The sequence below is a fragment of the Vespula vulgaris genome, chromosome 10, assembly GCF_905475345.1.
Source record: "Vespula vulgaris chromosome 10, iyVesVulg1.1, whole genome shotgun sequence".
Lineage (NCBI taxonomy): Eukaryota > Metazoa > Arthropoda > Insecta > Hymenoptera > Vespidae > Vespula > Vespula vulgaris.
The window spans coordinates 8,406,580-8,433,433 of NC_066595.1; the positions used below are offsets into that span (position 1 = coordinate 8,406,580).

General features: G+C 29.6%; 8 protein-coding genes across 19 annotated transcripts in view; 5 read left to right on the forward strand and 3 right to left on the reverse strand.

Annotated features, from left to right (window-relative positions):
* The window catches only part of LOC127067038 (dual specificity protein phosphatase 10-like), a 43,790-nt gene extending 38,626 nt beyond the window's left edge, over positions 1–5,164 (forward strand). For both annotated transcript variants that reach the window (XM_051001503.1, XM_051001502.1), the window contains exons 5-6: positions 864–1,271; positions 4,596–5,164. In XM_051001503.1, the coding sequence (XP_050857460.1) occupies positions 864–1,271; positions 4,596–4,918 (731 nt within the window). In that variant the 3' untranslated portion in view covers positions 4,919–5,164. The remainder of the gene's footprint in view (positions 1–863; positions 1,272–4,595) is intronic.
* Positions 5,165–8,491: 3,327 nt separating this feature from the next.
* LOC127067041 (PRKC apoptosis WT1 regulator protein-like) lies at positions 8,492–13,117 on the reverse strand. 9 transcript variants are annotated; one of them, XM_051001516.1, is made up of 10 exons: positions 12,971–13,117; positions 12,748–12,853; positions 12,514–12,662; positions 12,300–12,429; positions 12,034–12,160; positions 11,495–11,602; positions 11,305–11,345; positions 11,173–11,217; positions 10,620–10,776; positions 8,492–10,507 (listed from the first exon to the last, which is right to left on the reverse strand). In XM_051001516.1, exons 2-10 carry the CDS (start codon positions 12,762–12,764, stop codon positions 10,322–10,324), a joined length of 960 nt encoding a protein of 319 aa, XP_050857473.1. In that variant the 5' UTR covers positions 12,765–12,853; positions 12,971–13,117; the 3' UTR covers positions 8,492–10,321. The 9 variants fall into 9 exon arrangements, with proteins under 9 accessions (XP_050857473.1, XP_050857474.1, XP_050857470.1 ...); XM_051001517.1 differs by having other exon boundaries at positions 12,956–13,090; XM_051001513.1 differs by having other exon boundaries at positions 12,034–12,130; positions 12,748–12,878; positions 12,956–13,084.
* A 145-nt stretch (positions 13,118–13,262) lies between these two features.
* LOC127067043 (N-terminal Xaa-Pro-Lys N-methyltransferase 1) lies at positions 13,263–14,915 on the forward strand. Its single transcript, XM_051001521.1, has 4 exons — positions 13,263–13,962; positions 14,092–14,275; positions 14,351–14,459; positions 14,548–14,915. The coding sequence occupies exons 1-4, from the start codon at positions 13,795–13,797 to the stop codon at positions 14,768–14,770; spliced, it is 684 nt and encodes a 227-aa protein (XP_050857478.1). The 5' UTR covers positions 13,263–13,794; the 3' UTR covers positions 14,771–14,915.
* A 176-nt stretch (positions 14,916–15,091) lies between these two features.
* Positions 15,092–16,887, reverse strand: LOC127067042 (heparin sulfate O-sulfotransferase). The gene is made up of 7 exons (XM_051001520.1): positions 16,561–16,887; positions 16,217–16,446; positions 16,046–16,131; positions 15,797–15,935; positions 15,626–15,723; positions 15,409–15,566; positions 15,092–15,327 (listed from the first exon to the last, which is right to left on the reverse strand). The coding sequence occupies exons 1-7, from the start codon at positions 16,670–16,672 to the stop codon at positions 15,116–15,118; spliced, it is 1,035 nt and encodes a 344-aa protein (XP_050857477.1). The 5' UTR covers positions 16,673–16,887; the 3' UTR covers positions 15,092–15,115.
* Positions 16,888–17,016: 129 nt separating this feature from the next.
* On the forward strand, positions 17,017–18,303 carry LOC127067044 (mediator of RNA polymerase II transcription subunit 21). The gene is made up of 4 exons (XM_051001522.1): positions 17,017–17,366; positions 17,468–17,555; positions 17,651–17,762; positions 17,909–18,303. The coding sequence occupies exons 1-4, from the start codon at positions 17,353–17,355 to the stop codon at positions 18,292–18,294; spliced, it is 600 nt and encodes a 199-aa protein (XP_050857479.1). The 5' UTR covers positions 17,017–17,352; the 3' UTR covers positions 18,295–18,303.
* A 206-nt stretch (positions 18,304–18,509) lies between these two features.
* Positions 18,510–22,935, forward strand: LOC127067036 (centromere protein J). 2 transcript variants are annotated; one of them, XR_007782536.1, is made up of 3 exons: positions 18,510–22,261; positions 22,401–22,543; positions 22,653–22,935. XR_007782536.1 is itself a non-coding variant. In XM_051001497.1 (3 exons), the coding sequence occupies exons 1-3, from the start codon at positions 19,101–19,103 to the stop codon at positions 22,779–22,781; spliced, it is 3,486 nt and encodes a 1,161-aa protein (XP_050857454.1). In that variant the 5' UTR covers positions 18,510–19,100; the 3' UTR covers positions 22,782–22,935. The 2 variants fall into 2 exon arrangements, 1 of the variants encoding a protein (XP_050857454.1); XM_051001497.1 differs by having other exon boundaries at positions 22,348–22,543.
* Positions 22,936–23,256: 321 nt separating this feature from the next.
* On the forward strand, positions 23,257–25,233 carry LOC127067360 (serine/threonine-protein phosphatase PGAM5, mitochondrial). Of its 2 annotated transcripts, none has more exons than XM_051002189.1 (6): positions 23,257–23,511; positions 23,604–23,782; positions 23,952–24,166; positions 24,281–24,411; positions 24,734–24,875; positions 24,940–25,233. In XM_051002189.1, exons 1-6 carry the CDS (start codon positions 23,342–23,344, stop codon positions 24,964–24,966), a joined length of 864 nt encoding a protein of 287 aa, XP_050858146.1. In that variant the 5' UTR covers positions 23,257–23,341; the 3' UTR covers positions 24,967–25,233. The 2 variants fall into 2 exon arrangements, with proteins under 2 accessions (XP_050858146.1, XP_050858147.1); XM_051002190.1 differs by having other exon boundaries at positions 24,949–25,233.
* LOC127067359 (nuclear speckle splicing regulatory protein 1) lies at positions 25,117–26,824 on the reverse strand. The gene is made up of 2 exons (XM_051002187.1): positions 26,660–26,824; positions 25,117–26,469 (listed from the first exon to the last, which is right to left on the reverse strand). Exons 1-2 carry the CDS (start codon positions 26,686–26,688, stop codon positions 25,347–25,349), a joined length of 1,152 nt encoding a protein of 383 aa, XP_050858144.1. The 5' UTR covers positions 26,689–26,824; the 3' UTR covers positions 25,117–25,346.
* Between the last annotated feature and the right edge of the window lie 30 nt (positions 26,825–26,854).

Sequence of the window (26,854 nt, forward strand, 5' to 3'; positions counted from 1 at the left end):
AGGGCAATTAAAGGCAAAATTGGCAAATAGTTTTAGAAAAGTAGGATATAATCCCATACGTGTATCGGAAGACGATGAGAGAGAGAGAGAAAGAGAGAAAGAGGAAGTTTCGCCATGCCAACAATGAAACGATCATCGTCTGGGACAATTTGGGGTTGGTAGCCGGATAGTAAGGGAGAGAGTGAGAGAGAAAGAAAGGAGGGAAGGCCGTCGGCCGACCAGTCGAGAGAGAGAGAAAGGGGGGGCATGAGAGTGACTCATCGTCAAGCCAAGCCAGGCCTTACGAGCTGCAGGTCAGGAGAGGAAGACACTTTTAGCCCACATTTCTTGTTCGTTTCTCCTCTTCTCTTCTCTCCCTCTCCCTCTCCCCCTGATCTCTCTCTGATTTTTAACAACGTTTCCTTATTTTTACCCTAACCATTTATGTGCCACAAGGTGTATGTTCCCCTTCCCTCTTTCTCACGCGTATTTTCTTTCTATCCCTTATATTTCTCTTCTTCATCTTCTTCAACTTTCGTAGTAGACAGATTGTAATTCGTTCGCATAAACGCTAAAATCCTCAGCCCACGGAAATGTCGAACGTGAACCTGCAAGAACAGCTTTATTATCGCTTTAGTAGTTTATGAGAAATTGTTCGTAGAACGATCCCTTTTGCTAGTCGTGGAATTAGTCGAATGAATCATGCCATTGTACTCCTTAGTTCTTGACATATCGACGAAATAGAAAGAGAGTGCCTTGTTTTTTCTCTTCTTTCTTCTTCCCTTACGTGAAATGATTTCTTTGTTCTTGAAAAAATAAAATCAAGAAAAATAGCTTCCATTGGTTCTTCGTGATATCAACGCTATTATTTTTTTTATTTGCAGGTGGACACAAAGAATTCCACAGGCGGCATCGAGAACTTTGCGAGGACACGCTGTTACCGTCCGATGGTGGCAGTGGCAATGGCAGTTCTTCCACAACCGTCAGTGGTTGTCCAAGTCCTGGTCCAGGTTGCTCGGTACTAAGTCTTTCGGGACCACCAACACCACAACCAGCAGACATCGATAGCCACCCAGCGTCTCGTGTTTTACCCTTTCTTTACCTTGGTAACGGCAGAGATGCTGCTGATCTTCAACTCCTTCGAGCCCTTGGCACTACTAGAGTATTGAACGTTACCTCCCAACTACCAGGATATCACGAGGAAAGGGGCATTACCTACAGACAGATACCTGCATCCGATTCCGGTCATCAAAATCTCAAGCAGTACTTCGAAGAAGCCTTTGACTTTATCGGTTAGTTAACTTCTCTTTAATTATATTCAACGGTATGAATTACTGAACTTTGAAACTTCTGTGTAAAGCTTATGATAAATCTGATAATACATTCAGAGAGAGAGAGAGAGAGAGAGAGAGAGAAAATACGAATTTAGGTTTTCTCGATGAGTAATTCTTCCAGCCCACTAGGTGTGTTCATAAACACTAATTATCTAGTTCATAAACACTATTAGCTATCGATAATATTCGCTGTACGTGATTCTGACTTGTTTTTACAAACATATATATATATATATATATATATATATATATATATATATATATACATATATATATAGTAACACAACAATGATTCTAGTGCATTGGCTAAACAAATCTAAACAAACAACATTAATATTTTTTACTCCAACTTATTAACCATTTCAAGAACATAGTATAATAAACTTACGTTTGGATTGCATTAATATAATTTAGTATTATATTGATTTAGCCTAATTCTCAATTAATAATACTAGTATTATTTATTTATATAGAAAGTAATCAAAATTCCAACATATTATTTAACGGTTAGCCTAATATCAAAAAACATAACTTTCCTGATCGTTAAAATTTAATTTCGATCATTCCGTGATCGCATCACGTAGAATAAAAATTTTGTTATTCCGAATAGCATTCTTCAACTGTTTTCTTCATTCGTCTCTTTAAAAAAAAAAAGAAAAGGCATTTTTGTAAAGGCCGCGATATACTATTCTCGATGAAAGTCGGAAACGCATTTCACCCGTTTTACGGGATGTACGAAAGAGGGATTCGTCCAAACGTTCTTCAGGCCCCTCGATCGGCCTCCAGGTACACATTCCACCAGTTGCACATTCATCGAGGAGGGAGAAGCCCTGCGGCTCCACTATGAGTATGTATACCTTCGAATCAGGCTACACAAACAACCCCTGTTTCTACTACGTACTCGCATAAGCGATGATTGTTCGTGACATTTCTCCTTTTATATAGGTTGATTCAGACGAGATCAAACCTCTTAAGGTTTTTCGGATCCCATCCAAGTGTAAGTGGTGACATTTCATAATGGAAAAAAAAACTTTATCCTTTGAAAAGTAGTTTGATCGATGTTCGATTGTCTAAACAAATTGCAAAAGAATTTACGTTATGACAGAGTCCATTGTCTTATTCGCTTCGTAAAGTTGCATAAGAGCATTGAGTTAATGTATAATCTCAAAATGCACTACTTTATGACGTTTTAAGATGCCAAAAAATTAATAATTCTTTCTCGACATTTCATTAAACATCATATGATAAAGACAATGAAAGTAATATTGCCATTCCCAATGCATAGAAAGAGACAGATATAGAGATGGAGAAAGAAAGCGAAAGAGGATATGTCGAATTTGTATCAGCCTGTATTCATCTTGTGTGTATACCAACTGCGCGCATTATAAAGAGCCCACAGGCGTTTACGCATTGAGAGTGAGCAAGAGAGAAGTAAAGGCAGGGATAGAGAAAGAGAGAGAATGGATCTCTCGGCGTTCACGGCTGTGCACGCATGTGAGTCATGGTTTCATGAATGGAAGCCTTTCGTCTTTAGCTCTCTGCATGGTGAATGGTCCACCGGAAACGGTTGGTTACACCCTGTTTCCGTTATATCGAAGTACGTCGCGTAACGCGATCGAGGCCTGGCCGAGATACGCTTACATCTTTTTTTCAAATGAAGCCATTTCACAAACTGTTGTTGTTATTTTTGTTTTTGTTTTTATTTTTGTCAATGATAATCTCAATCCAATAATTTCGACTAATTTCTGTTTATAATCATTCGATTTTGTATAGATTGCAAGCTTAACTACGATGACTTGTGACACCCTTTTGTAATAGTTCAATAATAAAATCATAGAAGTATAATCAAATATAGGAAACAAGGGGGAGGGAGGAGGCTTTTTTGAATTTATCTGAAATGCATTTACCTAGATAATGGTGACACGACAGGTATCCCTGATACGTATAGTTGCCTCTATTTCATTAGACGTATTCGCCTTCTACATCATCCTTCCTGTTCGTTGTCTCTTGTTTTTTCCTTTTCTTATATATACCTTTTTCTCTTTCTATTTGACCACTCTCTCTAACTCATGAGACAGATATGCATGACGTACAGAAATGCGAATAAGGGAAAGTTCTCCACTCGGTAGAACTAAAAATATTATGATATTATAATTATGAAATATTATTATAGTTATAAAGCCCTTATCTCGTCCTGCTACTGTTAGTTTAAACCGGTATCATATCGATGATTTGTTCGCGGAGATTCATCGTGTTCTTGTCATGCCTTCGTTAAAAAGATAAAAGGAGGCCCTCTTTAAACTTTGTACGAAACATCGAGAACAAATCTTCATTATCGACTACTTGCGCTTCGACCCATCGTGTCGATAAATCAATCTATTATCTTATAGGTAAGAAGAAGAAAATGTATTTATCTCGAAGTAATAAAAATATTAAAAACACTTCTCAAACTGTGTTAAAAAGATTCAATTAAAATTCTTAGGAATTATTATTAATAAATTAATTAGGAATAAATTAATCAGGAATAAATTAATTAGGAAAAATTAATTATAAATTAATTAATTAGGAATTATTATTAATAAAAGATTAATAAAATTCTTAGTTCTTTTACCGCATGCGCGAGCGTGTGTGTGTATGTGTTACATATCAGACACCGTTACGAAAAAAAAGATGGCGTAAAGCTCGTTACGTATATCTAAAAGAATGACAATGATAAAAATAATCCGTAGGTCGTACTTAAAAAACGCAGACCATCCTCGATGTTTCCAATCTCGTAACACTTAATAAAAATTAAACCGAGAGAGATACAGACACCATTTTGTCTGCTACTGTTTCTTACGGTCATTGACGGCCTCTTCTTTTCTTTTTTTGTGTTGAAAAATACTGCACTGGGATTATACATTCATTTGTATACCTCACACTAGCACGAATAAATGCGCACGCGCACGAGTATGTGTGTGTGTGTGTGTGTATGAAACAGAGTATGCGCGCACGATTCGTAAGGATCCGGGCAGTGACTCATTTATGAGATACGATACATCGTCCCCTTTATTGTATAACGAAATCGCCTGTTTAACTTGCATTTGACCATGTACAATATGTAACAACGACGAATATGCTCAACGAGTTTTCATTTTGCGTGCGTTTTTTGTTAATTACATCCATTGACAAGAGTAATCGATCTATTTCGTACTATGAATCGTACTATTGTATAAATTGATTTTCCTTTGGTAATTAAAAGTGTCATAACTTAACACATCGCATTTTGTTGATTTGTTTCAGAGGAAGCACGAAAAGCCGGTAGCAGCGTATTGGTTCATTGCCAGGCTGGTGTATCGCGTAGTGCGACGATCGCCATTGCGTACATAATGCGACATAAAGGCTTATCAATGGTCGAAGCGTATAAATTGGTGAAAAATGCACGGCCAATCATCAGTCCGAATTTAAACTTTATGGGGCAGCTTCTCGAATTAGAACAAGGTCTAAGAGCGTCTGGTGGTGTCACTGGAACGCAACAAACCGAGGAACCCAAAAGTTGTCATCAATGTCGTTGGAGTCACCAACAAAATAGTAGCGAGGAAGTGACTTCCGGTTGCAGCGTTTGAGAGACGCGTAAGCGTGCGTGCGTGCGCCTGATACACACTCACACGTACACATACACACATACACATATGCGCAACACCTCGCGAAAAAAAACGAACGGACGCGCAAGCTCGTTGTTTTTGTTGTTATATATTATTATACTACTATAACTACTACTCTACTACTACTACTCTACTACTACTACTACTCTACTACTACTACTCTACTACTACTACTACTCTACTACTACTACTACTCTACTACTACTCTACTACTACTACTACTCTACTACTACTACTCTACTACTACTACTACTACTACTACTACTACTACTACTACTACTACTACTACTACTACTACTACTACTACTACTACTACTACTACTACTACTACTACTACTACTACTACTACTACTACTACTACTACTACTACTACTACTACTACTACTACTACTACTACTACTACTACTACTACTACTACTACTACTACTACTACTACTACTACTCTACTACTACTACTACTACTACTACTACTACTCTACTACTACTACTACTACTACTACTACTACTACTACTACTACTATTATTATTATTATTATTATTATTATCCATATTCCTTGGACACAGGACAACGATAACGCTCGTTCCATCGATTCAAAACGGCGAAAATGTGTGTAAAGATAAAGAGACGAGGCAGAAGAAACGGTACATATCCTAACGCGCGAATTCATCGTTCTTCCTGTTCTTTTTTAGCGGGAAAACTCGATTACCTTGTTACCGTGCCTTGATGATCGCCCATTCCCCCTCGAAATATGGGGAAAGGCCGATTTACAGACGATTTACTTATCTAACAATTAACTTATTGAATGTATGAGAACTTATTGAATGAAAAAGAGTGGAAGAAACAGAGAGAGAAAGGAGTAAAAAATTATTCTGATCGAACGAATGCTGAATTAAAAAAACAAAAGGAAGGAAATGCAGATGTGGAAAGGAGAGCACCTTTTTAATTACGATTTAATTAGAAATTTATTAGCCAGACGATAGATATTTTCGTTTGTTTTTCTATTCTATTCTTTTTTTTCTTTCGTTTTATCAAGATTATGCTCTTTCATCGCAAGGTTAAACTTGTAAGTACTTACGTGAGAAGCGTTCCACGATTGTTCTTTAGCACCGACAGATAATACTGATTTTAGACCGTTTCTGACAACATTAAATTTAGAATTTAAAGATGTATGTATTTTTATCAAAGCATATTAAAAAAAAAACAAGAAAAAAACAAAAAAAAACAAAAAAAATACACAGAGCTACTTTAATGTACTTCGTTGAGGATCATTTTCGCAAGAGCGGCGATTCATAGATCGTGTTTCGTACAACGATGACAATACTTGGTATTATTGCTATACACGAGATATGTCTATTTAATATATCTATTAATTTAATCGAATTGAAGTAATTTTTTTATTATTATTATTTTCCTTTAGCTTTTTTTCTTTTATTTTCTCCTTTTGTTTTTGTTTTTTTTCACTTGCATTTTTCGTTTGATCGTGTTTTACAAAAACATTGCGGACAACGCTACTTGAAAATCGCCAGTTACGATGCTGAAGAATATTTTATTTACAGAATATTGTCTCGGCAAATAAAATTTTGTTAGGAATTTTTGTGAAAGGACATCCAGCTTTACAAAAAAAAAAAACGGAAGGAGATGGAAAAAGAAAGAGAGAGAGAGAGAGAGAGAGAGAACGTTATTCTGAAAATAAATAATAACCGCATACGAACTACAAGACGATTATTAAGAGCCGCGTTTAAGTTTTACGTTTGCCTATTTGTAATCTGTATTCGTGCGTCTATACGATAGTTGATATAATGTGGTTTATATTTGATAAATAATATGTATATCGTTATAACCAAGAGAAAAGCTTAGATATTAAGCTCCTTAGCATTTAAGAATCTGGTTGTGGTCCAACCATCGTGATCTAGTCGTTTGTTGGGATAGATGGTATATATCCGTATTACGAGAGCAGCATAGAAATAAAGAAGAGATAGAGAGAGAACAAGTGAGTTCCTTATCGAAATCGATGACATTCAAATATTACCGAAAAAATTTCTTTTTTTCTTTCTCGTTGATGAAGAACCATTGAAAAGAAAATGAACATATGTTGCGTTGAAATATACGTATTAAGAATCTATTACGGGTATGTGGTGGTAGTCAGGATTAATCTTTGTAAGTGAAAATAGAGATCGTTTGACTTCGCGAGGAACATAAACTAACTTCGTTCACTCGAACACGAAAAAAAATGCTTTCGTAATGACATATTTCATATAGAGGATATTATTATATATTATCTAATCTAAGATAACATTATTCACATCGAAATTTTAACGCGAATAAGTTCCTCCAATTTCAATCGGAATTAGAAAGAATCGAATCGAAAAGAGATTCTTTTTAGGAAGAAAATTTATTATTACAATCTCGCTTAAATATAAAATTAAGCAGCTGTACAGGGTGTGTGTGTGTGTGTGTGTGTGTGTGTGTGTGTTTTGAGCTCGTTGCTATTAACGATGACTCTATCGCAGACAATAAAATTGAAGATAACGAAAGTGGAAGAGTTCCTTCGATTTCGTCTCTAATATTCGCAACGGTACATATCAAGGATACGTCGCCTTTTCATAGAAAACTGAGAGCTGTGTGTAAGAGAAAAAAAAAAAGAGCACAAAGTTAGTGATTCATACGTATATGTCTCTAAATCGCTGGCATCTTTTGTTTTTTTCTTTCCTTTTTTTGTAAGGGGAAACAATGTAAATAGGTGAATTGTAACGCGTGCGTACGTGAATGAACGACTAAACTATATGGACAAACAATTTTAAAGAGCGTGAAAATAAGAGTTAAACAAATAAGAGAGAAAGAGAGAGAGAGAGAGAGAGAGAGAGAGAGAGAGAGAGACATTAACAATGTCGACAGATGTATTAATAGAAGGAAAAAATAGTACCTGTTGCATCACGAGGATGTATGTATGTAGTGTTTATCGAATAGTGGAAAAATATTAACAATAAACATGTATATCGGCATGCGATATAAATACGAGAAATGTCATTGCTGTAACGATAATAACGGTTTAACGGACGACACATTGTGATGACTCGTCCGAAAAGAGTAATAGTACGTTGATATATTTCTTTATTGTTAATATCTTTCTGCAATTTAATGCACATGTTAAAATTTGCTTGCACTATACGTCATTAAAGTAAAATATATATACTATCCGCGGCACGCACTTTAAAAAAAAGATATGCACCGTGATGGTTGATATAAGGTAATCCTTATAAATCGGATCCCAACGATTTTATAATGTACAGTTATACGTAGTGATTGATAGTAAAAACTATAAAAAGCATAGTAATGTAATGTATGCATAAATGCGTGCAAGTATTGTATTATATCAAAATTTATTTAGTTATTTTATGAATAAAAATGCAAATTGAAAGTTCATATTGATGAAACTGTCTTTATAGTAATGATAAAGAAAGATGAAACAGTATCCTTTCAACTTGTACCTGCTTACATACAGATTTTCAAGAAGAAATTAAAGGTTTGAGATATAATAATTTAACGAATCTTTTGCTTTATTCATCCGCCATTCGAAAGATTTGCTCAATTTAATTTTATTTGTAAAATCATTTCCATCCATGTACTACACGCCTTATAGTCAATTTTTAGTTCTTAAGTACTAAGACTGCCTAGTGCAATTCTATAGACAAAAAATAAGTATAATTGATTAACTATTCTTCTTAACCCAAGCGTAACAAAAAGGAACAATCATATAGAATTTAAAGATCAGTATTTTAGAAAGATACTCGTTATAACAAAGCGTTTTTAGTACAATTCTTTTTACATTGATCTATACGTAAAAGTTATTAAAAAAAATAGACAGATACTTTGTCTTGCTTACATATCTTAGCTAGTAATTCCTTACACTAGCTTGAAGCGTCAAATAAAACGATTATTGTGCATATACTGAAATTATATAATAGAATCAACGCATATTTCCACCTTCTTTAATTCATTGTCCTTATCATATAAAAATTACTGGCATTTTCAGTCTCCTGCTTTATAATTATGCTTATGACAAAATTTAAAGTAAATAACAAGATCGATAATTATAAAGTATACTAACTAAAAGTTGTGTTAATTAATTTACTATATTTTTTTTTAATTTATATATATATATATACACACACACACACACACACACACACACACACACACACATATAGTTATATCTATATACATCACGTAATTTTTTATGTAATTTAATATAAACAAATACAATTTCTCTAATCCTTTCGATACCTACTGTAATATATTTAAATGCTTTATAACCGATACAGAATTGTCAGTTATGTGCCTTTCTTTTTAGATACGTCCGATCGTTCACACAAATTCATAACTGACGTACGTAAAAGAGCTTTAATATATCATATAACATTTTTTTATCACAAGCGATCAAGCGCGTTCCATCTTCCTTCAATTTCGCTTAATTGATAAAGAAAAATTGTGTGTATGAACAACTTGCTTTGATATTTGTTTCTTTAAATCATTGTTACACGCTTAACCGAGGAGCAAATATTATTAGAAAATTTAACGATCGACCATAAATATTCTGAATCACGTTCATTCGCATAAGTAGAAAACTTACATAAACATCTAAATAGATCGTAACTGGTATCTTTTGTAGTATAAAAGATTTCATATGGTGCCTTACAATTAACGTTACGTCACAATACTTACCAACGTTTCTTTGTAGATGCGAAGCATGTGAAACATGAATATCTATCGTATTAATTTTATACCATTCTGAAGAAAAAAGTAATAACATTGAACGGAAATTGCAGCACCTTTATAAAGTCATTCTTTTACATAAAGCTGTTCTTTTTGCTTCCATTCATTATTTAAATTCTTTTTAAGGCTATAAGTACTTAATTTTAAAAACACATGAAAACTTCAATATATAAAGGAACACAATTAAAAAATGAGAAGAGAAACATATTCGATTCTTAACCTATAAAAGAATTAACTAAATATGAACAATAATAAAAGTGTACAAGATATTTACGTTAGGATTTATAATATACGCTATATAAGCAAGATAGAGAATGTCTATTACAAGTAAACAAACTGTAACTTTTTCTTTCTTGCCGAAAAATGTACAATATCTGATTCTACTTCTTCGGTTTTGTGGCTTACCCTGATGATATAGAATTCGTAATTATATTTCAAAGTACACTCTTCTGCAAGAGTTAACATCATTAAGTCACTCTTTTTAATTTTTTAAACTAGAATTATATTATATAGTTTATTAATTATGCATAATTTCTAGAATAATTCAAAGGTCGACAATAAATGGGATATTATATGCAAGAAAAAAAAAATTAGTTGCTTGCTAAAGCTGCCATCGCCCGAATTAGTGCTGCGTTTTCTTCACGAAGACGTTCTCGTTCTATTGCCATTTCGTGTTGTTGCTGTAAAAGACGAGCCTCCAGTGCCATTATTTTATGATCACGATCTTCTAAGAGAGATAAAAGCCTTCTATTTTCTTCTTGAGCACGTTCAATTAACTGAAAATGTTCATATATGACAAAAACATATGTATATGTGTCTGTGTGTGTATCTATAAAAGTCTTATCATTATCTCTTTATTATTTTAATAGAAGACTCAAGATTACTTACTTCGTGTGGATTATCTCCTGTAGGTGTAGGTAATCTTGGTCTGTTTGTTATATTTAATGAAGTTTGTGGCTCATGATTTGTGTGGTCAGATTGATTAACACTGTCAGACTGGTTAAGAGAATCAAACTCTTCATCATCTGCTTCTAAATCTGAATGACTAAAACAAAAATATTATTTATTTAAATAAATATCATGTTTAAATACCTAATGATTGGATGATGTCTAAAAACAATATATTAGGCACGACCCTTTCTGAATACGTATATATATATATATATATATATATATATATATATATATATATATATATATATATAAAATTTTTGTTCACATCAATATTTCACATATTGTTATAATTTATAAAAATTATAGTCTATACATTTATATGATTACTGCATGAACGTACATTCCTTATTTTTAATACGAATTTTCCATCTTGCTTGTTTGTTGATACTCAATATGGAATTGCGTTATTATCAAATTCTAGGAGCATTACCGCAATTCGTACAGGTGGTGCCTAATTGTACGTTTTGGTGTACAGTAGTGCACTTACCAACCGTGTCTAATTAAACATGACCTATATGAAGTACGGTAATGCCTAGAAAGCAGTAGCAGTTGATTACAAGTAACTACTTAAATTAAGCAAAATGCTACTCTATAAGTATACAAGAAAAATAAAACATACCTTTTATTTCGCCTTTGCGTATATACTTTAACACTTCGTTCCTGTAACACATACATAATTAGGGTATAAACAAACCAACGTTATAATAAAAATATTATGCTTATGCACCAATACTATTAGATTATATTGCAAAAATTATTAATAAGAATATTGCATTAATGTTAACAAAAATTCGATTATAGATACTCACTTCAATGAGTTCATGATCAAGGAACTCATTATGATGTGTATTATTTTTTGTTTCAAGACAAGTACCACTGAGTTCTTCTTCATCTTCTCCTGTACTTCCTCCTGTACTCTGTAGAAGCAAATAACTAAAAGAATTATACTACAGTAAAAAAAGAAATTTTAACTAGAAAAATACCACTACAACAAAAATGGTGTTGCACTAGTATGTGCAAATCTAACTATTAAAATTCATATTAATTTTTATCCAATATTTAAACAAGTTTCTGATGTTTACAGAAATATGTTACCATAGAAACACATTAACAAAATGAATTGCTGCAAAATATAGAATTGAATATTTAATCCTATAATTATACATTGCATGAAAACTTTTCCAGTAATCAATACAAACATGCTAAACATAAATAGAAATTAAATTTGGAACAACTAGAAAAAATAGTACACATTCAATAAATTAATATTAACAAATATGAGATTAAAGATGTGTATGCAGACGTCAAGGCCAAGACACGACAAACCAAGTTTCAAAGAGTGACAAACCTCTGTTGATGGTAAATGCACAACTCCAGTGCTTCGTCTTTTTTCTCTGAGTTTCCGTCGATCACGTTGCTGCTTTCCCTTGTTTATATGCGTTGGCCTATGCAAACAGGATACGACACTAAAGACACTAGAACCAGATCCAGAAAGTGTTAGCAAAATATACAAAATTCTATCATGGATCTATAGGCTAGCAGTGGATGCTCAAATAAGAACAACTTTGACTACCTTGAATAAATTGTAAAAACAATTATATTCATAGAACTCACCGGCCAGTTACACGTTTGTCTTGTTTCCTCATTATGGGCTTATTTTGCTGACCATCGTGTTCTGATGGAGGTACACTATTTGAACTAGAATTGCATATACCTTGTGATTCTTCCGAATCTGGTGCACTTTCTTTAAATAAAAAAGATATTTACAGTTTTAATAAAAAGATTATAAAGCAATATAAAAAAATAAAGTAGAGAAAAAATAACAAACTTTGAAAAGTTATGGACGCTGTATCTCCTGTCCTAGGTGGTCCAACTCTAGCTCTAGCAGTTCGAATTCTAGACCTCCTTGATGTTAGTTCAAAGTCATTATCAAAATCCTCCTGGCTAACGGAGCTTGATGCCATACCTGTTACGTCGCTGAAACCCAAAATTACCAATAACTTCTGCTTTATATTAATAATTCTTGTAATGAATATGCAAACAAGGTAAAAGGAGCTCTTACAAAAAAAAGCTGGACATCTGAACAAAGGGTAGGTGATGTTGTGCGATACTTGCTGTAGACCAGCGGAAAAGTTGGAGGCCAAGAACCAAGTGGTTACCTAGATTATCTAAAGGAAATTCATAAGGCATAAACTGCTTTTAACTACGAGTGAGTATGAGTGCGTGTGTAAATGACGATACATTAAGGTACATTTAATCATGACAATTACTTTCTACTTAATCACCTGTCGCACTAAGTTATCTTCGTCAAATCCAATGCCAATGCCGTGACTCACTACCAACCTATGCACAATTGACAGCTGTCAACCACCAAGAAACCCATAAACACGTATAGTCCGCAACGATTATATAGTATAAAGATAGATAAGCGTATTGATCGTTGTTACGCTTTAACTAAAGTGTAGTTTCCATTTATATCTTTTTGAACTACTTGTGTACCAATAAGTTTTATAAAACAGAAAAGAAAAATATTTCAATACTAATCGAAAGAAAAATATTCTTTCAACTTAAGTAAAATTAATGAAATATTGTACGGGCGCAAATAAACATAAAACTTAACGTTTTAAATGACCACATTTTAGCCAATGTAAGATAAGGACTCTAGTAACTAATAAGAAGTTTTTAATGTAATTGGATGTGGCCAGAGTAACCAAAATTCTTTATTTTTATTGGTTCTTTAAACTTATTTTTAAAAATATAAAATAATAGTGCACGTGTTCAATTTTGCATAAAAAGTAATGAAGGACTATTATACGTGTATTTAATTGTTTTTTCGTAAAAATTCTAATATTGGAAATGATTATATGAAATTAAACGTCCACGTCATAGAAAAAGCAAAATATCAGCGTATGATATAATTCTGAACGTAACCCAACGTTGATGAATGAAAGCAAGTGCTAAAAATTAGTGATTAAGATTTGAATAATTTCTATGATATCAAAATATTTATCATAAATCATTAATTCCGCAATAGAGCGATTTTATTAATTTTTGATTACACGTTTATTCGACTAATTTAATATCACGAAAAAAATTATAAAATTTTAACATGGAAGAAATAAATGATACAGAACTACTTGATAATAGGTTTTATAAAGCTTCTGAAAAATATTGGGATCGTATTCCTCCTACTGTTGATGGAATGCTAGGTGGTTTTGGATTTTTATCAGAAAAGGATATAGATGGTTCATCGCATTTTCTATTTTCATTATTTGAGGTATAACATATAGAATAACCAATTATTTGTTTACTACGTTGTTTTTTGTTATAACTATAATTAAAGTTATATATTAAAATTTCCAATAAAATAGAAAAATGCTTTATTTTAAATAGTTAATGGTTTCAGTTAATAAATCCACCATCAAGACAAAAAGCATTGGATTGCGGTGCTGGAATTGGTCGTGTAACAAAAAACTTGTTAATAAACCATTTTGAAAGTGTTGATTTGTTAGAACAGAATCCAAAATTTATAGAAACTGCAAAAACATATCTAAGTACTTGTATCTCAAGAGTAGACTTTCATTGTAGTGGTAATATTTTAATGATAAATATATATAAAATAATTACAATTCATGCGTTATATATCTTTTTATGAATGTTTTAAGCACTACAAAATTTTTATCCAAAGCCACAAAAGTATGATGTTATTTGGTGCCAATGGGTTCTAGGTTATATACGTGATGATGATTTAATAGAATTTCTTAAAAATTGTGTGTAAGTTTAAATATATTTCCAAAATTAATGGAATTGTATCAATGATCAATATTGTTTTTATATATTTAAACAAATATTACACTTGCAGGTCAGGTTTGAAAAAAAAAGGTGTGTTAGTTGTAAAAGACAATGTAACAAGCTCCGATACATTAGAGTTTGATACAACAGATTCTTCTGTAACAAGACCATATAAAGACTTAGTAGGTATATTTGAGAAAGCTGGATTAATTTGCATAAAAAAAAAATTGCAACGTCATATGCCTTCTGGTTTATATCCAGTTTATATGTTTGCTCTTAAACCAAAAAACTAATCTGTGGACATATTGAATAATCAATAATAGAATGATGGATATAAAATAATTTTGTTCACGTTATTTTCTTATTCTTTGTTCACATTTTTATAATATAAAGTAACTTTTAATTGAAATAAATAATACAAGATTTATCAAATTGAAATAAACATTGAAACTTTCATTTGGATGTAATGATAAATCAAACGTTAAATTTTTAACCAGTTTAACACATTAATTGCCATGGGGATCATCATAATTATACAATAATGAAAACTTCATTTTAGTACTATAAACAAGTTATATAAAAGTAATCCAAACGTGTTAATCAAAGAAATGATATTTCTCAATATAAAAAAATGTTTTTTATTTAGGTCGTATTTTTTCATACATAAATCGTTGATTACTATCTTGGAGAGAAGCACTTATGAGACGCTTTTTAACAGCATGAAAATGAGTTAAAGCAAAATTATATAATTCGTTTTCCATTTTCCAAACAACTGTTTTTTGAATTTTTTCCACTGTTTCTGGTAACGGATCGATTTTTTGCGTCGTTTGTCGTAAATGCGATTTGTTATCTGAAAATATTTTTATGTTTTACACATTTAACAATAAAAAATTAATATATGAACTTAAAGCATAAACATTTATTATCTTACTATATAAAAATGATTCATACGCCCCTTTAAAGAACCGTGGAAATACAATCTGTAAAATTTGTACAAATTCTGCTAATTCTTCAGTAACACCTACTAAAAGATAATGTCTTTGTAAATTTCTCTTAGCTTCTTCTAGTGCCCATTTATTTCCAACCTCCCTATTATAAAATAAAATTTTTTAATAACACACAGATATATTTTCACACCGAAGTCTTACCAGCAAGCTGGATCATGACCACATAAAAAAGGAATTTGAAGCCACATATTATTAGGATCACAGTCAGGTTGACCAATATTGACACATTCATCAAATGTCTACGATAATACAAATTAATTATTTACTAATAATTGTAAGTACTACAATTATAAAAATTATTTATTCACTAACTTTAGTATCACCGTGTTTTTTTCTTATGAGATGAGGTCTAAAATTATCGCCATATCGTAGAAAATAATAATAAGATATAAATCTGTCTAAAGGTTTCCGTAATATATTTATATAAAGAGGAGTTTGTTTTACACCAAATCTGAAAGACAAAACTTCCTTTATGATTAAACTTTTCAAGATAAATATATAAAACATATAGTCATTTAAATAATCAATCATACATTCTTTTAAATGTAATATATAACTTACTTTTCAAAATTTAAAAAGGCCGTGTGGCCATGATAAAATGCTGGCTTTATCGCATTCCATCTTGATATATTATTTACAAATTGAATCTAAGATTGAAAGTAAAATTTAAAAATTAATTTATAAAAAAAAAGAAAAAGAAACAAATAAATTATTTGTTTTAATGTGTAATACCTGATTGAAAAGTGTAAGCGTGTGCATGTTATTTGTTACATTAATATGTAAAACATGATATTTATTTTGTTTGCACAAATCATAAACCAAACCCACAAAACTTGTAGAGGCTGTCTTTGGTACTCTGTTATATATTATAACAACTTCCTCATAATTTGTTGGCTTGTATATTCGTACATCGGACTTGACATTATCTTTTAGTTCATTTTGAATTTGTACAACGGCATCGTCTGGAAGTACGAATGGATACTCTATGTTATTCCATCACCTTTAACAAAATGAAATATTAACAAAATACACTTGTTTGCGAATCACAAAAGTTAGCACGAAAATATAGCGCGTACGTAGTGATTGGTAGTTTTCTTCCAAAAAATTTATTCTCAACTTCAAATAGAGAATTGTAAGAGTCAATATCAACATCACAATCCATTGGGGCGTAAAATTTCTGAATATCATTTTTTGTTCTATCTACAGCATTATATGCATTCTATATATTTGGTTCAAGCGATATGAACTTTCCCAATAAAGTTTTAAATGGTTCCCAATAATTCAAAGCTGTTCCAAAAAATTTATATTAATACAGATTGATTAATAAACATATTATATCGAAATATATACGCAATTGTCCATATACGAATGTTCTATCGTTGCCGATATATCGAGATAATAGCTCGATATTTTTCAAAAAGATCGATATCGATATTCAACTGTGCATCTAGTATTATCGATAACTACATTGAAAGAATCGAGATAAAACGAAATGAATTTTTATAGTCAAATCCATGACGATATATATTATATAGTTAATATATATTTTCTCTATAAAATAAATCTAACAAAATAACTAATATTATTTAAACAAAACATCTCTAAATGATTGTAGAATTTTTTATAATATTGGTAGATGGCGCCATATTGTATTTTTTGCTACGTTGCCAATTCTTCATGCTATAAAATAATAATTCTTACAAGTTTTGGCATTCGTTCGTCGAAAGAGTGAGCGTTTCGTCGACGTTACGTGGTTTATATAAAAAACATTTAAATAAATTTAATAGTATCCCTAAAGTTACATAGATTCAGAATTAAAGAAATTAAACAAACTTAACTAACGTACGATATAATTACAATATTATTCCATGTCAAAATTCATGTAAATATATTTTAATCAAATAATTAAAAAATATAATATTCTGAACGTATTTGTATTGTAAGTGAATTAATAATGTTACAAGAATAAATTACTATTTTTAGTAAAGATTTAATTGGGTTTCAATCTTCATTTATAAACTTTATCACTATGGCTGATCGTTTAACACAATTACAAGATACGATAAATCAGGTAATGTTAATATTTAATTTTTAATTAATAGTCAATAATATTATTGTATTTATAATTTTACATTATATATAACATTCATATATTTACATTTATAGCAAGCAGAACATTTTTGCAATAGTGTTGGTATATTGCAACAGTATTCTACACCAAGTAAATTTCCTGGTTTTGATCGAATCGGTACTCCACAACCACATCAACCGCAAGAAGGTATATATAAGTATATTATTATATTAATTCTACATTTTTTATTATTTTGAATTATCAATTTGTGTGTGTGTATATATATATATATATATATATATATATATATATATATATATATATATATATATATATATATATATATGTTGTAGATTATGCAGCACTGTTCGCAACTTTAATTGCAAGATGTGCAAAGGATATTGATACATTAATAGAAAGTCTTCCAAGTGAAGAATCGTCACAGGAACTTCAAGTAGCTAGTTTAAGTCGTTTAGAACAAGAAAATCAGGAAGCTGGTAAGCAACTTGAAGAGGTAGTAAGACAAGGAGAAGCTTTACTTCAACGAATTCAAGCAGCGTTGCAAGACATTGCTCAAAGCCAATTAGATATGCAGAATCCTGCATCGACTGCAGTACTTAATATTAATTTAAATCCTACCATGACCTTTAAACAAGAAAACTTAAGTTCCACAAACTCCGTGCCTTCTAATAATGTCCATCAACTCTCCAGTTCATCGCCAAGTTCAATAAATCAGTAATATAACTAATTATTTTATGTATATTTCTAACCAGTACTTTTAATAAATTTATAATAAATTAGATTTAATTCGTAATATTGTAATTATATAAATATAATCTGCATATTTCTTTTATATAAATTATTCTTACAATATAAATTATTCTTACAATATAAATATAAATATAGAAACGAATATATGTACATATGAATATATATGTTTTTACATAATTTTGACTTTATTTTTTATTGATATGTCAATACTCCAATTCTATATTTACTTTCCTACTTACTAACTACTTAATTGTTCAGTAGTTTAAAAGTTATATCTGAAGTTGCTGTTGATTGCATTGCTTTCAGAGAACTCTCGTGGTAATTTTAAGAAATATGCAATATTTGAAATTAAGCAATATACTTTCAATTTGTGCGGTAGCGTTATGCTGTGTACTATTGTTTAATTTATGTATTATACTGAACGAAGTTTATTAATTATTTCTTTTTTATAAAACAAAGTGAAAGGAACGTAATATTTTTATAATATCAAATATGCGATATGTAATAATAAAGACATAACCGTACTCGTCACACTTGTTGAATATTTGGTTATAGCTTATTTTGCATCATAAGAATAACTTTTTTAAATAAATTACCATTTAATTTATATAAGATTCATATTATTAATATACATATAGATATTTATTTAATATATTTAAGTGTCACTTTGATAAATTCTTCTACTTCATTATAATTGATAATATAACTTTCTATACACAATTGTTTCTACATGATATGTTTTGTTCTGCTGAGAAATATTATGCCACTTAAATAATGGATTCAGAAGCATCATTGGTTGAACGTTTACATAAACTAAGACAATGGCAAATTGAACAGCAGGAACGTCTTATAAGACAGCAACAGGAACAACGGCAAAAATTGACTCAGGAGCAATTACGCATGTATGAAGCTTTAAGACTACCTATTCAGGAAATAGGACTTGATAACAGAACATTATGTGACAGCAGTTGGTATGAAGATATATATTTAAATACGAATGCAACTGATCATGTAGATAATTATAGACAAGAACAAACTGATAAAGATGTAAAAAAAATAATTCAAGAACAATCTACAAATGATAATAATGACATAAATAAATCTGATTATATATCTTTATTTACTAATTCAAATATAAATTCCATTAATGAATCTTTTCAAGAAGAAAAGTCTCCAACTGAATTAAAAAAATCTTCAAATGTTGTTAGTAAACAAAGCTTAAATAAACTAAAATATCAAGTAGAAGATGACAAAGATAATGTAGAAAATGATTGTAATTTGAATAATGAAAATATACATATAACGTCCCAAAAAAAGAAAATTCATCTAATAGACCATTTATTAGAAGGAATAGAACCATTACCACCTGATAAATATATAGATAGAAGTTTTCTTATTGACGATATTCCAGTGCCATCTCCAAAGAAAGACTTTCAAACTTTGCTAGAAGAAAAGTTGAAAGAATATAAGCCAATATTTAATAAAGAATCAAATGATAAAAAACAAAATCAAGTTAAAAGACCATTTTTAAAAAAAGGACAAGGCTTAGCTAGATTCAGAATGATTCAAACTTCAAAAAATATACCAGTTAATATAAAATCATGTAATGCCCCTGTATCAATTAAACAAATTACTAATAAACAAATTATTCCTACAAATAGTAAAAATGATAATGCAAAAAATAAGAATGAGCCTAAGTTATCCAGAAATGTGCCCTCAAGGAAGTGCATTACTACTATTAATGTATCACAACAACAGTTAAATTTAAAGAATGTCCCTCCTCCAAAAAAAATTTATTCTGAAAAAAACGAAGCTGTATTAGCAAATATCAAATCAAATATAAATTCAAATATTATTGAAATAAATAGTTCTGATATTGATTTGAAGACACAAAGAGAAATGGAAGAAATAAGAATATTTGAACTTTTAGAAGAAAAAGCAGAGAATTCTAGTTTATGTTCAACCTCAAGTACTGTAGTTGCATTTTTACAACAATCAACACCTTTCAAGATAAGGCAAAAAATTCGGGATACAGAAAATAATATAAATAATCCAATACAAGAAGATATTGTTCATGAAGTTAATCTTGGAAGACTCCAATCGACTGATACTCAACCAATATCACCAGATCAAAAGTCTGAATCTGATGTTAATTCTTTCTGGGAAACCATACCTATAAAAAACCCAAATGAAAATCTAGAGAATATGCAAGTATTAAAAAAACAAAATATATCTAATGTATCATTAAAAAACAAAAAATCTGATCAAATATTCATTCAAAATCATACAGAACACGTACACGATGAAATAAATTACAACATTCAAAATTCTGTATGTTCTAATGACGTAGATGTAGGTTTACATGTCAGATTTTCTGAATATAATGAGTATAAAACTATTGGCTTAACTGACAATTCTAGCATATCTAGTAGTGAATCTGTGTCACAAAAAAATTATAATGATGAAAGAGCTTGGAGTGATTGTAGTGAATTATCTGATTCATCTGATACAAATGTCCAATTAATAAAAAGCAGAACATTTAAGACAAATGAAGTCACAAATGAAACTTGTGATTTTATCAATACAAATAAGATTATGAAAGAGGGAATAGATCAACATGAGATAAAAGAAACACAAGAAACAATTTTCAAATCTGAACTTTTAAAAAATCGTTTATTAGAACTAGAAAAAGAAATTGATATTTTTCGCAAAGAAAATGCAGCTCTGTCTTCTCAACGTCAAAAATTGCAAAAAGATTATCGAAGTTTTCTGAAAGAAATAAAAGAAAAAGAATTAATTTTAGAAGACAGTAAAAAGAGAATGGATTGTTTACAGGAGGAAAAAAGAAAATTGATACGTGAAAAAGCCGTACTTGAATCAAGATTACGTGATTCTCAAGAAAAGGCTCATCAAAATAAACTGGATAAACAACAAATTCTAGACTTAAAAGAACAGTTAGAAAAATTACAAGTTGAGCTTAGAAGCAAAGAAAGTAAATGGAATGCAGCACAAGCTAGACACAGAAGTCAGATGAGAATATTAAAAATGGAAAATATAAAATTGAAGGAAGAAGTAGAACGATTAACCAAAACAAAAACATATAATCCTAAAATTACAAAAAGAATAGGTACATTTTCAAATACAAAAGCCTTACATCAGATTAATAAACAGCTTAGTGAAGAAACGAAAGAAGTCATAAAAAATGATTCTTCATTAGATGATGATAAAATGTCAAAAACAATGTTAGATGCCATAAATTCAGAATATGAATATATAAAAAGTGATTATAAAATAGATAATCACAGTAATGAAGATCATAATAGTAATAGTAATAAAAGTAATAATACCAATATTCCTAAAGAATATGAACAATGTATGCAAAATATTATTAAGAAACGTAATCTATATGAAAATCTATTGAAGGATGCTACATCAAGTTCAATTGAAGTTTCAAATATAATAAAAGCATTAGAATTAAGATGTGAATCAAATGGTAGTAAAAAGAATCAAAATAAAAAAGAAAATGAAAATAGTATGTCACAAATTGATAAGGATATGTGCATGGATGTAAAAGATAAAGTTACTCTAAATTATGAAAATGATAATGATATACTAAAAGCTTCTGAAAAATTACCATTAGCTTCTACTTCATCTAAAGACTTATTACATATATACAAAAGAACTATTTCTCCAAAAGAGCTTAAAACTAATGAACAAGTACAATGCATTGAACATCCTAATGGATGTACTGAATTGTGGTATCCAAATGGTAATGTAAAAAAAATATTTCCTGACAAAGGTATAACAAAAATGTTATACTATAATGGTGATGTTCGTGAAACACAAAAAGATGGAAAAGTGAAATATTTTTATGCATCAACGCGGACATGGCATACAACAATGCCAGATGGCCTTGAAATTTTAGAATTTTCGAAGTAAGTTGAAATACATATTTATAAAAACTTAGAATTATAAGAAATAAAGGAATTATTGTTGTAAATTATATTCATATTTTATACAGCGGTCAAGTGGAAAAGCGTTCACAAAATGGTGTGGTTGAAATATCATTTCCAGATGGTTCAACACAAATAATACAAGTAGATGGATATGAAAAATGGGAATTGCCAGATGGAACAATTGCAGAAACATTTGCAAATGGAGAAAAAGTTGTTATTCTACCCAATGGACAACGAGAAATACATACAAAAGATCATAAAGTAATTTAAAAAAAAACTTACAATGAGTTAATCCTTCAATGATTTAATAATTTGTTGCGAATCTTGCTAAAAATAAAATTAAATAACTATAAATATTTTATTTTTCTAGAGGAGAGAATATCCTGATGGTACAGTTAAATTGATTTATCCAGATGGTATACAAGAAACACGTTATTCTAATGGCAGAATAAGACTTAAAGACCAAGCTGGTAATCTTCTTATGGATTCTCATTATTAAAGAAAAATTTTATATCCATTTATTATAATAAAATGATATAAACTAAAAATATTAAATAGGAAATATTAAATTAGAAATTACATGATGTATATAATTTTGAAATATTATTATTTATATATAATATAATGTATAATTATTTGTATCTAATATATAATAAAACAGCAATTAAATCTTGTATTTTAAAAAAGTATGATATAAAATACGTTGGTGCTTAGAAGATTTAAGTTTCTTTTTAAATTCATATTTTGGATATAAGGATATATCTTAGGAAATTTAGGAAAATCTCAAAATTACTAACGATCAGTTACTAACGATCATTACTATCCAATCAGAAAACTTATTTAATCTTGAATTTCAAAAAAGAGGGCTTATTATTGGATATTGTAAATAGTTTTATATTTATATTTTTGCAACCATTTTTGCGAATTGCAATAAAACTCTAGATTTATAGTGAACTTTTGAGCAATCTATTGACGAGTATATATATTGATGCACATACGTGCACTTTCCCCTAGAAAGATTATTAAATTTCAAACGTTTTCATTGTATTATTTTAAAAGATGTCGGTCTTTTTACGATTTCAAAAATGGACTGTCGTAGGTTTAGGTGCTTTAAGTGGTGCAGCATTATTTTATTACAATGCCTATGGTGATTGTGAATCTTCTTGTGTACAAAACTCTTGGACAACAAATTTCACGCCTTCTGTAAAGTGGGATCATAACTGGGACAGGTTCTTTGGTTTTTACATTGTTTATATTTTTCTTTTTTTTTTTTTATTGTTTATAATAATGGATGGTAATGCATGATTTTTTTATGTTATAGGCGAGATCCAAAAAGTTTGGTGAAGCCTTTGAAAATAAATAATGAAATAGATGAAAATAAATACAATGAAGAATTTGCAGCAAAAAGAGCTAAACATATACGGCATTTGGTACTTATTAGACATGGACAATATAATACTGCAGGAAAAGTAGATTCTGAAAAAGTTCTTACTGAACTTGGTCAGTTATAAAAAATTATTTGTATAATTTTAATTTTATATAAATAATTTTAATGTTTGTTTAAATTATATATAATTATATTTGAATATAGTATAATATAGTTGAATATATATATATATATATATATATATATATATATATATAACATATTACATTTACATTTATATAGGTCGACATCAAGCTGAAACAACTGGGAAAAGATTAGCAGAATTAGATGTATCTTATTCTTTAATAGTTAGATCAACAATGACAAGAGCTCAAGAAACTTCTAAAATAATAGAAAAAAGTCTTCCAAATGTACCAACTGAAGATGATAGTCTTTTAACTGAAGGTGCACCTATTCCACCTGAACCGCCAATAGGCAATTGGATGTCAGAACGATATGTGTGTACAAATTGCATTAGTGAAATATCGTACACACACGCACATTACAATTGTTTAATAATTAGTAATTTGCAATGTACATAACTACTAATTAAGTTTTATGAAAAATTTTAGTTTTACCAAGATGGACCTAGAATAGAAGCAGCATTCAGAAAATATTTCCATCGAGCAGATCCTAAGCAAGAAAAAGATACTGTTACTATTCTTGTTTGTCATGCAAATGTTATCAGATATTTTGTTTGCAGGTAAATATGATCAATTTTTTTATATCTCTTTATTTTCTTTTTTTATATTTTCTTGATCCATTAGCTTTAATGGATTTTTCTTTGTATACAATATACTATATTATAATAAATATATATATTGAATCTTATATCATAGTTTTTTTATAACTTGAAACACCATGAGTGTTAAGAAAAACATGAATTAAGGAAGTTGGTTAAAAAATAAAAAAATAAATGTATCTGAAATAAAATATTTTAAACAGAAAGGCAATTAAATTTAAAAGATTCAAGTTGCAGAAGTTCTAAATTATAGTTTATACATATATATTTTTTTAATTTTTAGAGCTTTACAATTTCCTCCAGAAGCTTGGATGCGTATGTCTTTAAATCATGGAAGCATTACTTGGTTGTGTATATATCCTAATGGAAGAGTAACAATGCATTGTCTTGGAGATACTGGTCATATGTTACCTCAAAACATTTCAGTTAGTTAATAATAATGAGGTATATAATTAAATTTATTGTTTTAAAAAGAAATGTGTAATTCAGTATTTCCAGATGCGAAGAAAATCATGAAAGAAATTAAATTTTGTATTTATAAAAGTATTTCTACAGTGTGTGTATATGTAAGATCCACACTTTTTTCTGTTAAATGTATATGAGGATGAAAATATGAAACGTGTTGGAATGTTTCATGTAATATGGAAATGAATTAATTGGTTACGATTTTTTATGTCTATTAAGACATTTTATTTGGCAGTGTAAAAATATACAAACATGTATTAAGTAAACATAATTGTAGCTTTTATACAGGTGAATATAAGAAATTTTTCTATGTAGAAATGATTTATTTTGAACCTATTTGTTCTATATATCATTGATTTATTGAATATAAATCTATCAATAAATATTTAAAAATACATATATAAGTTTATAGATACCAAAACAATAATATCTTATTGTGCTTCTGCATTCCGTGTAGCTTTTCTAACATAATATCGTTGTAAAGCTGCTTCAAATACAGGACCAATTGTTCTCTTTAACCAAATTGAAGATCTTTCTTTCTTTTGGGTAGTTTCAACTTGGTTCTCTTTATTTTCTTTAACTTCGATCTTTTTATTATCAATGTCTTGTGATGTTTTTTCAGTATCTTTTATATTGTCTTTATTTTCATCTAAAAGTATTAAATTAGACAGAGTATTAGTTTGAATATCTCGTATTTTATATTTTTGTTTCTTTTTATCTGGCTCTTTAATTTCAGAGCTATTGATACTTTTGTTTTCTACATTATTTATACTTTTATTTATGTTACAAGACTCAATTTCTTTTTGTAATTCATTATCACTTTCATACATTTCAATAACTCTTTGTCTATACTGCCTACTTTTTTTAATTTTTTTTACATTACATTTTTCTTCATATTTTTCATTTGCTACTGTGGAATATTCATTATTAATTACATCTTCTGCTTCTAAAGTATCATTACTATTTTTGGCCTTTTCTGGAATTTTTACAATTTCTTCAATACTTTCAACTGTTTGTTTGTATAAATGTCTATAAAATCCAGACATATCTTGTTGTTTTGTCACGTCGCCAATACTTTCTAATCTATTCATTTTTGCTTCCTCCTCCTCCATTTTTTTAAATTCTTCTAATTTTGCTCTATATGCAGATGTTACAAAACTTTCTTTATCTGCATACATCATTCCTTCAGCTTCTCTTTCTTTCTGTACCATCCTTTCTATCCTATGTTCTTGTTCTTTTTTTCTTCGTTCTGCAGCTTTTAAGAAATTTTGTATATATCTTGGTTTCTTTTCTTGAACTTTTATTGTCTTAACTTGATTTTTGGCTCCTATGTTATCATATACCTCATCATATTGATAAATAGTTGGATCTTCTTTTAATGCTTTTTGCATGCTAAGCTTGGTTTGCTTTCTCATTTTGTTTTTTTCACTTTCTGCTTTGAGAGCTTTTCTAACCCAATCAGTGCCATCATCTTCATCAGAAGTATCCTCATCTCCAAATACATTTATTGCTTTTGGTGCAGAGAGTTGTTTTTTAGTTATAATTAAACCATATCTGCAATTGTTACATTTATATATGTTAGTATTTTCGAATTCTTATTTGATTAAAAACATATCAATATAACACGCTTTTCTAACATAATCTCTTAAGAAAAAATTTTCATAATTATGATTTATAATATTATTAATGATGATATAATGATTATAAATAATAATTATTAATAACGTAAATTCAATACTCTTACTGTTTATCTTCTTTCTTAATATTATCCATAACGAATGATTGCTTGTATAATTATTTTGCTTCAGTTGTAGACAACGATCAATAAATTAACTGATATACTGATATCATTATATACCGTCTGAAGAATGACGTAAACGTTTGCATTCGATTTATTCGATACTCGAATCGATCGATTCAAAGAGTAGAAAAGCGTGAC

Bases quoted from the DNA above. Each gene is read 5' to 3' on its own strand.
- LOC127067041 (XM_051001510.1), bottom strand. From the start codon at position 12,875: ATGCCTTATGAATTTCCTTTAGATAATCTAGGTAACCACTTGGTTCTT. The intron at 12,663-12,747 runs GTAAGAGCTCCT...TTTGGGTTTCAG, and splicing joins CAGATGTCCAGCTTTTTTTT to CGACGTAACAGGTATGGCAT. The intron at 11,218-11,304 runs GTATGTTTTATT...ACTGCTTTCTAG, and splicing joins ACGCAAAGGCGAAATAAAAG to GCATTACCGTACTTCATATA.
- LOC127067043 (XM_051001521.1), top strand. From the start codon at position 13,795: ATGGAAGAAATAAATGATACAGAACTACTTGATAATAGGTTTTATAAA. The intron at 13,963-14,091 runs GTATAACATATA...TAATGGTTTCAG, and splicing joins TTCTATTTTCATTATTTGAG to TTAATAAATCCACCATCAAG. The intron at 14,276-14,350 runs GTAATATTTTAA...GAATGTTTTAAG, and splicing joins AGTAGACTTTCATTGTAGTG to CACTACAAAATTTTTATCCA.
- LOC127067042 (XM_051001520.1), bottom strand. From the start codon at position 16,672: ATGATATTCAGAAATTTTACGCCCCAATGGATTGTGATGTTGATATTG. The intron at 16,132-16,216 runs GTATTACACATT...TTTCAATCTTAG, and splicing joins CGCTTACACTTTTCAATCAG to ATTCAATTTGTAAATAATAT. The intron at 15,328-15,408 runs GTAAGATAATAA...AAATATTTTCAG, and splicing joins GTATGAATCATTTTTATATA to ATAACAAATCGCATTTACGA.
- LOC127067044 (XM_051001522.1), top strand. The intron at 17,556-17,650 runs GTAATGTTAATA...TTACATTTATAG, and splicing joins TACAAGATACGATAAATCAG to CAAGCAGAACATTTTTGCAA. The intron at 17,763-17,908 runs GTATATATAAGT...TATATGTTGTAG, and splicing joins ACCACATCAACCGCAAGAAG to ATTATGCAGCACTGTTCGCA.
- LOC127067036 (XM_051001497.1), top strand. From the start codon at position 19,101: ATGGATTCAGAAGCATCATTGGTTGAACGTTTACATAAACTAAGACAA. The intron at 22,262-22,347 runs GTAAGTTGAAAT...TATTTTATACAG, and splicing joins GAAATTTTAGAATTTTCGAA to CGGTCAAGTGGAAAAGCGTT. The intron at 22,544-22,652 runs GTAATTTAAAAA...TTATTTTTCTAG, and splicing joins TACATACAAAAGATCATAAA to AGGAGAGAATATCCTGATGG.
- LOC127067360 (XM_051002189.1), top strand. From the start codon at position 23,342: ATGTCGGTCTTTTTACGATTTCAAAAATGGACTGTCGTAGGTTTAGGT. The intron at 23,512-23,603 runs GTTCTTTGGTTT...TTTATGTTATAG, and splicing joins TGGGATCATAACTGGGACAG to GCGAGATCCAAAAAGTTTGG. The intron at 24,876-24,939 runs GTTAGTTAATAA...TGTGTAATTCAG, and splicing joins TGTTACCTCAAAACATTTCA to TATTTCCAGATGCGAAGAAA.
- LOC127067359 (XM_051002187.1), bottom strand. From the start codon at position 26,688: ATGGATAATATTAAGAAAGAAGATAAACA. The intron at 26,470-26,659 runs GTAAGAGTATTG...TAACAATTGCAG, and splicing joins ATTAAGAAAGAAGATAAACA to ATATGGTTTAATTATAACTA.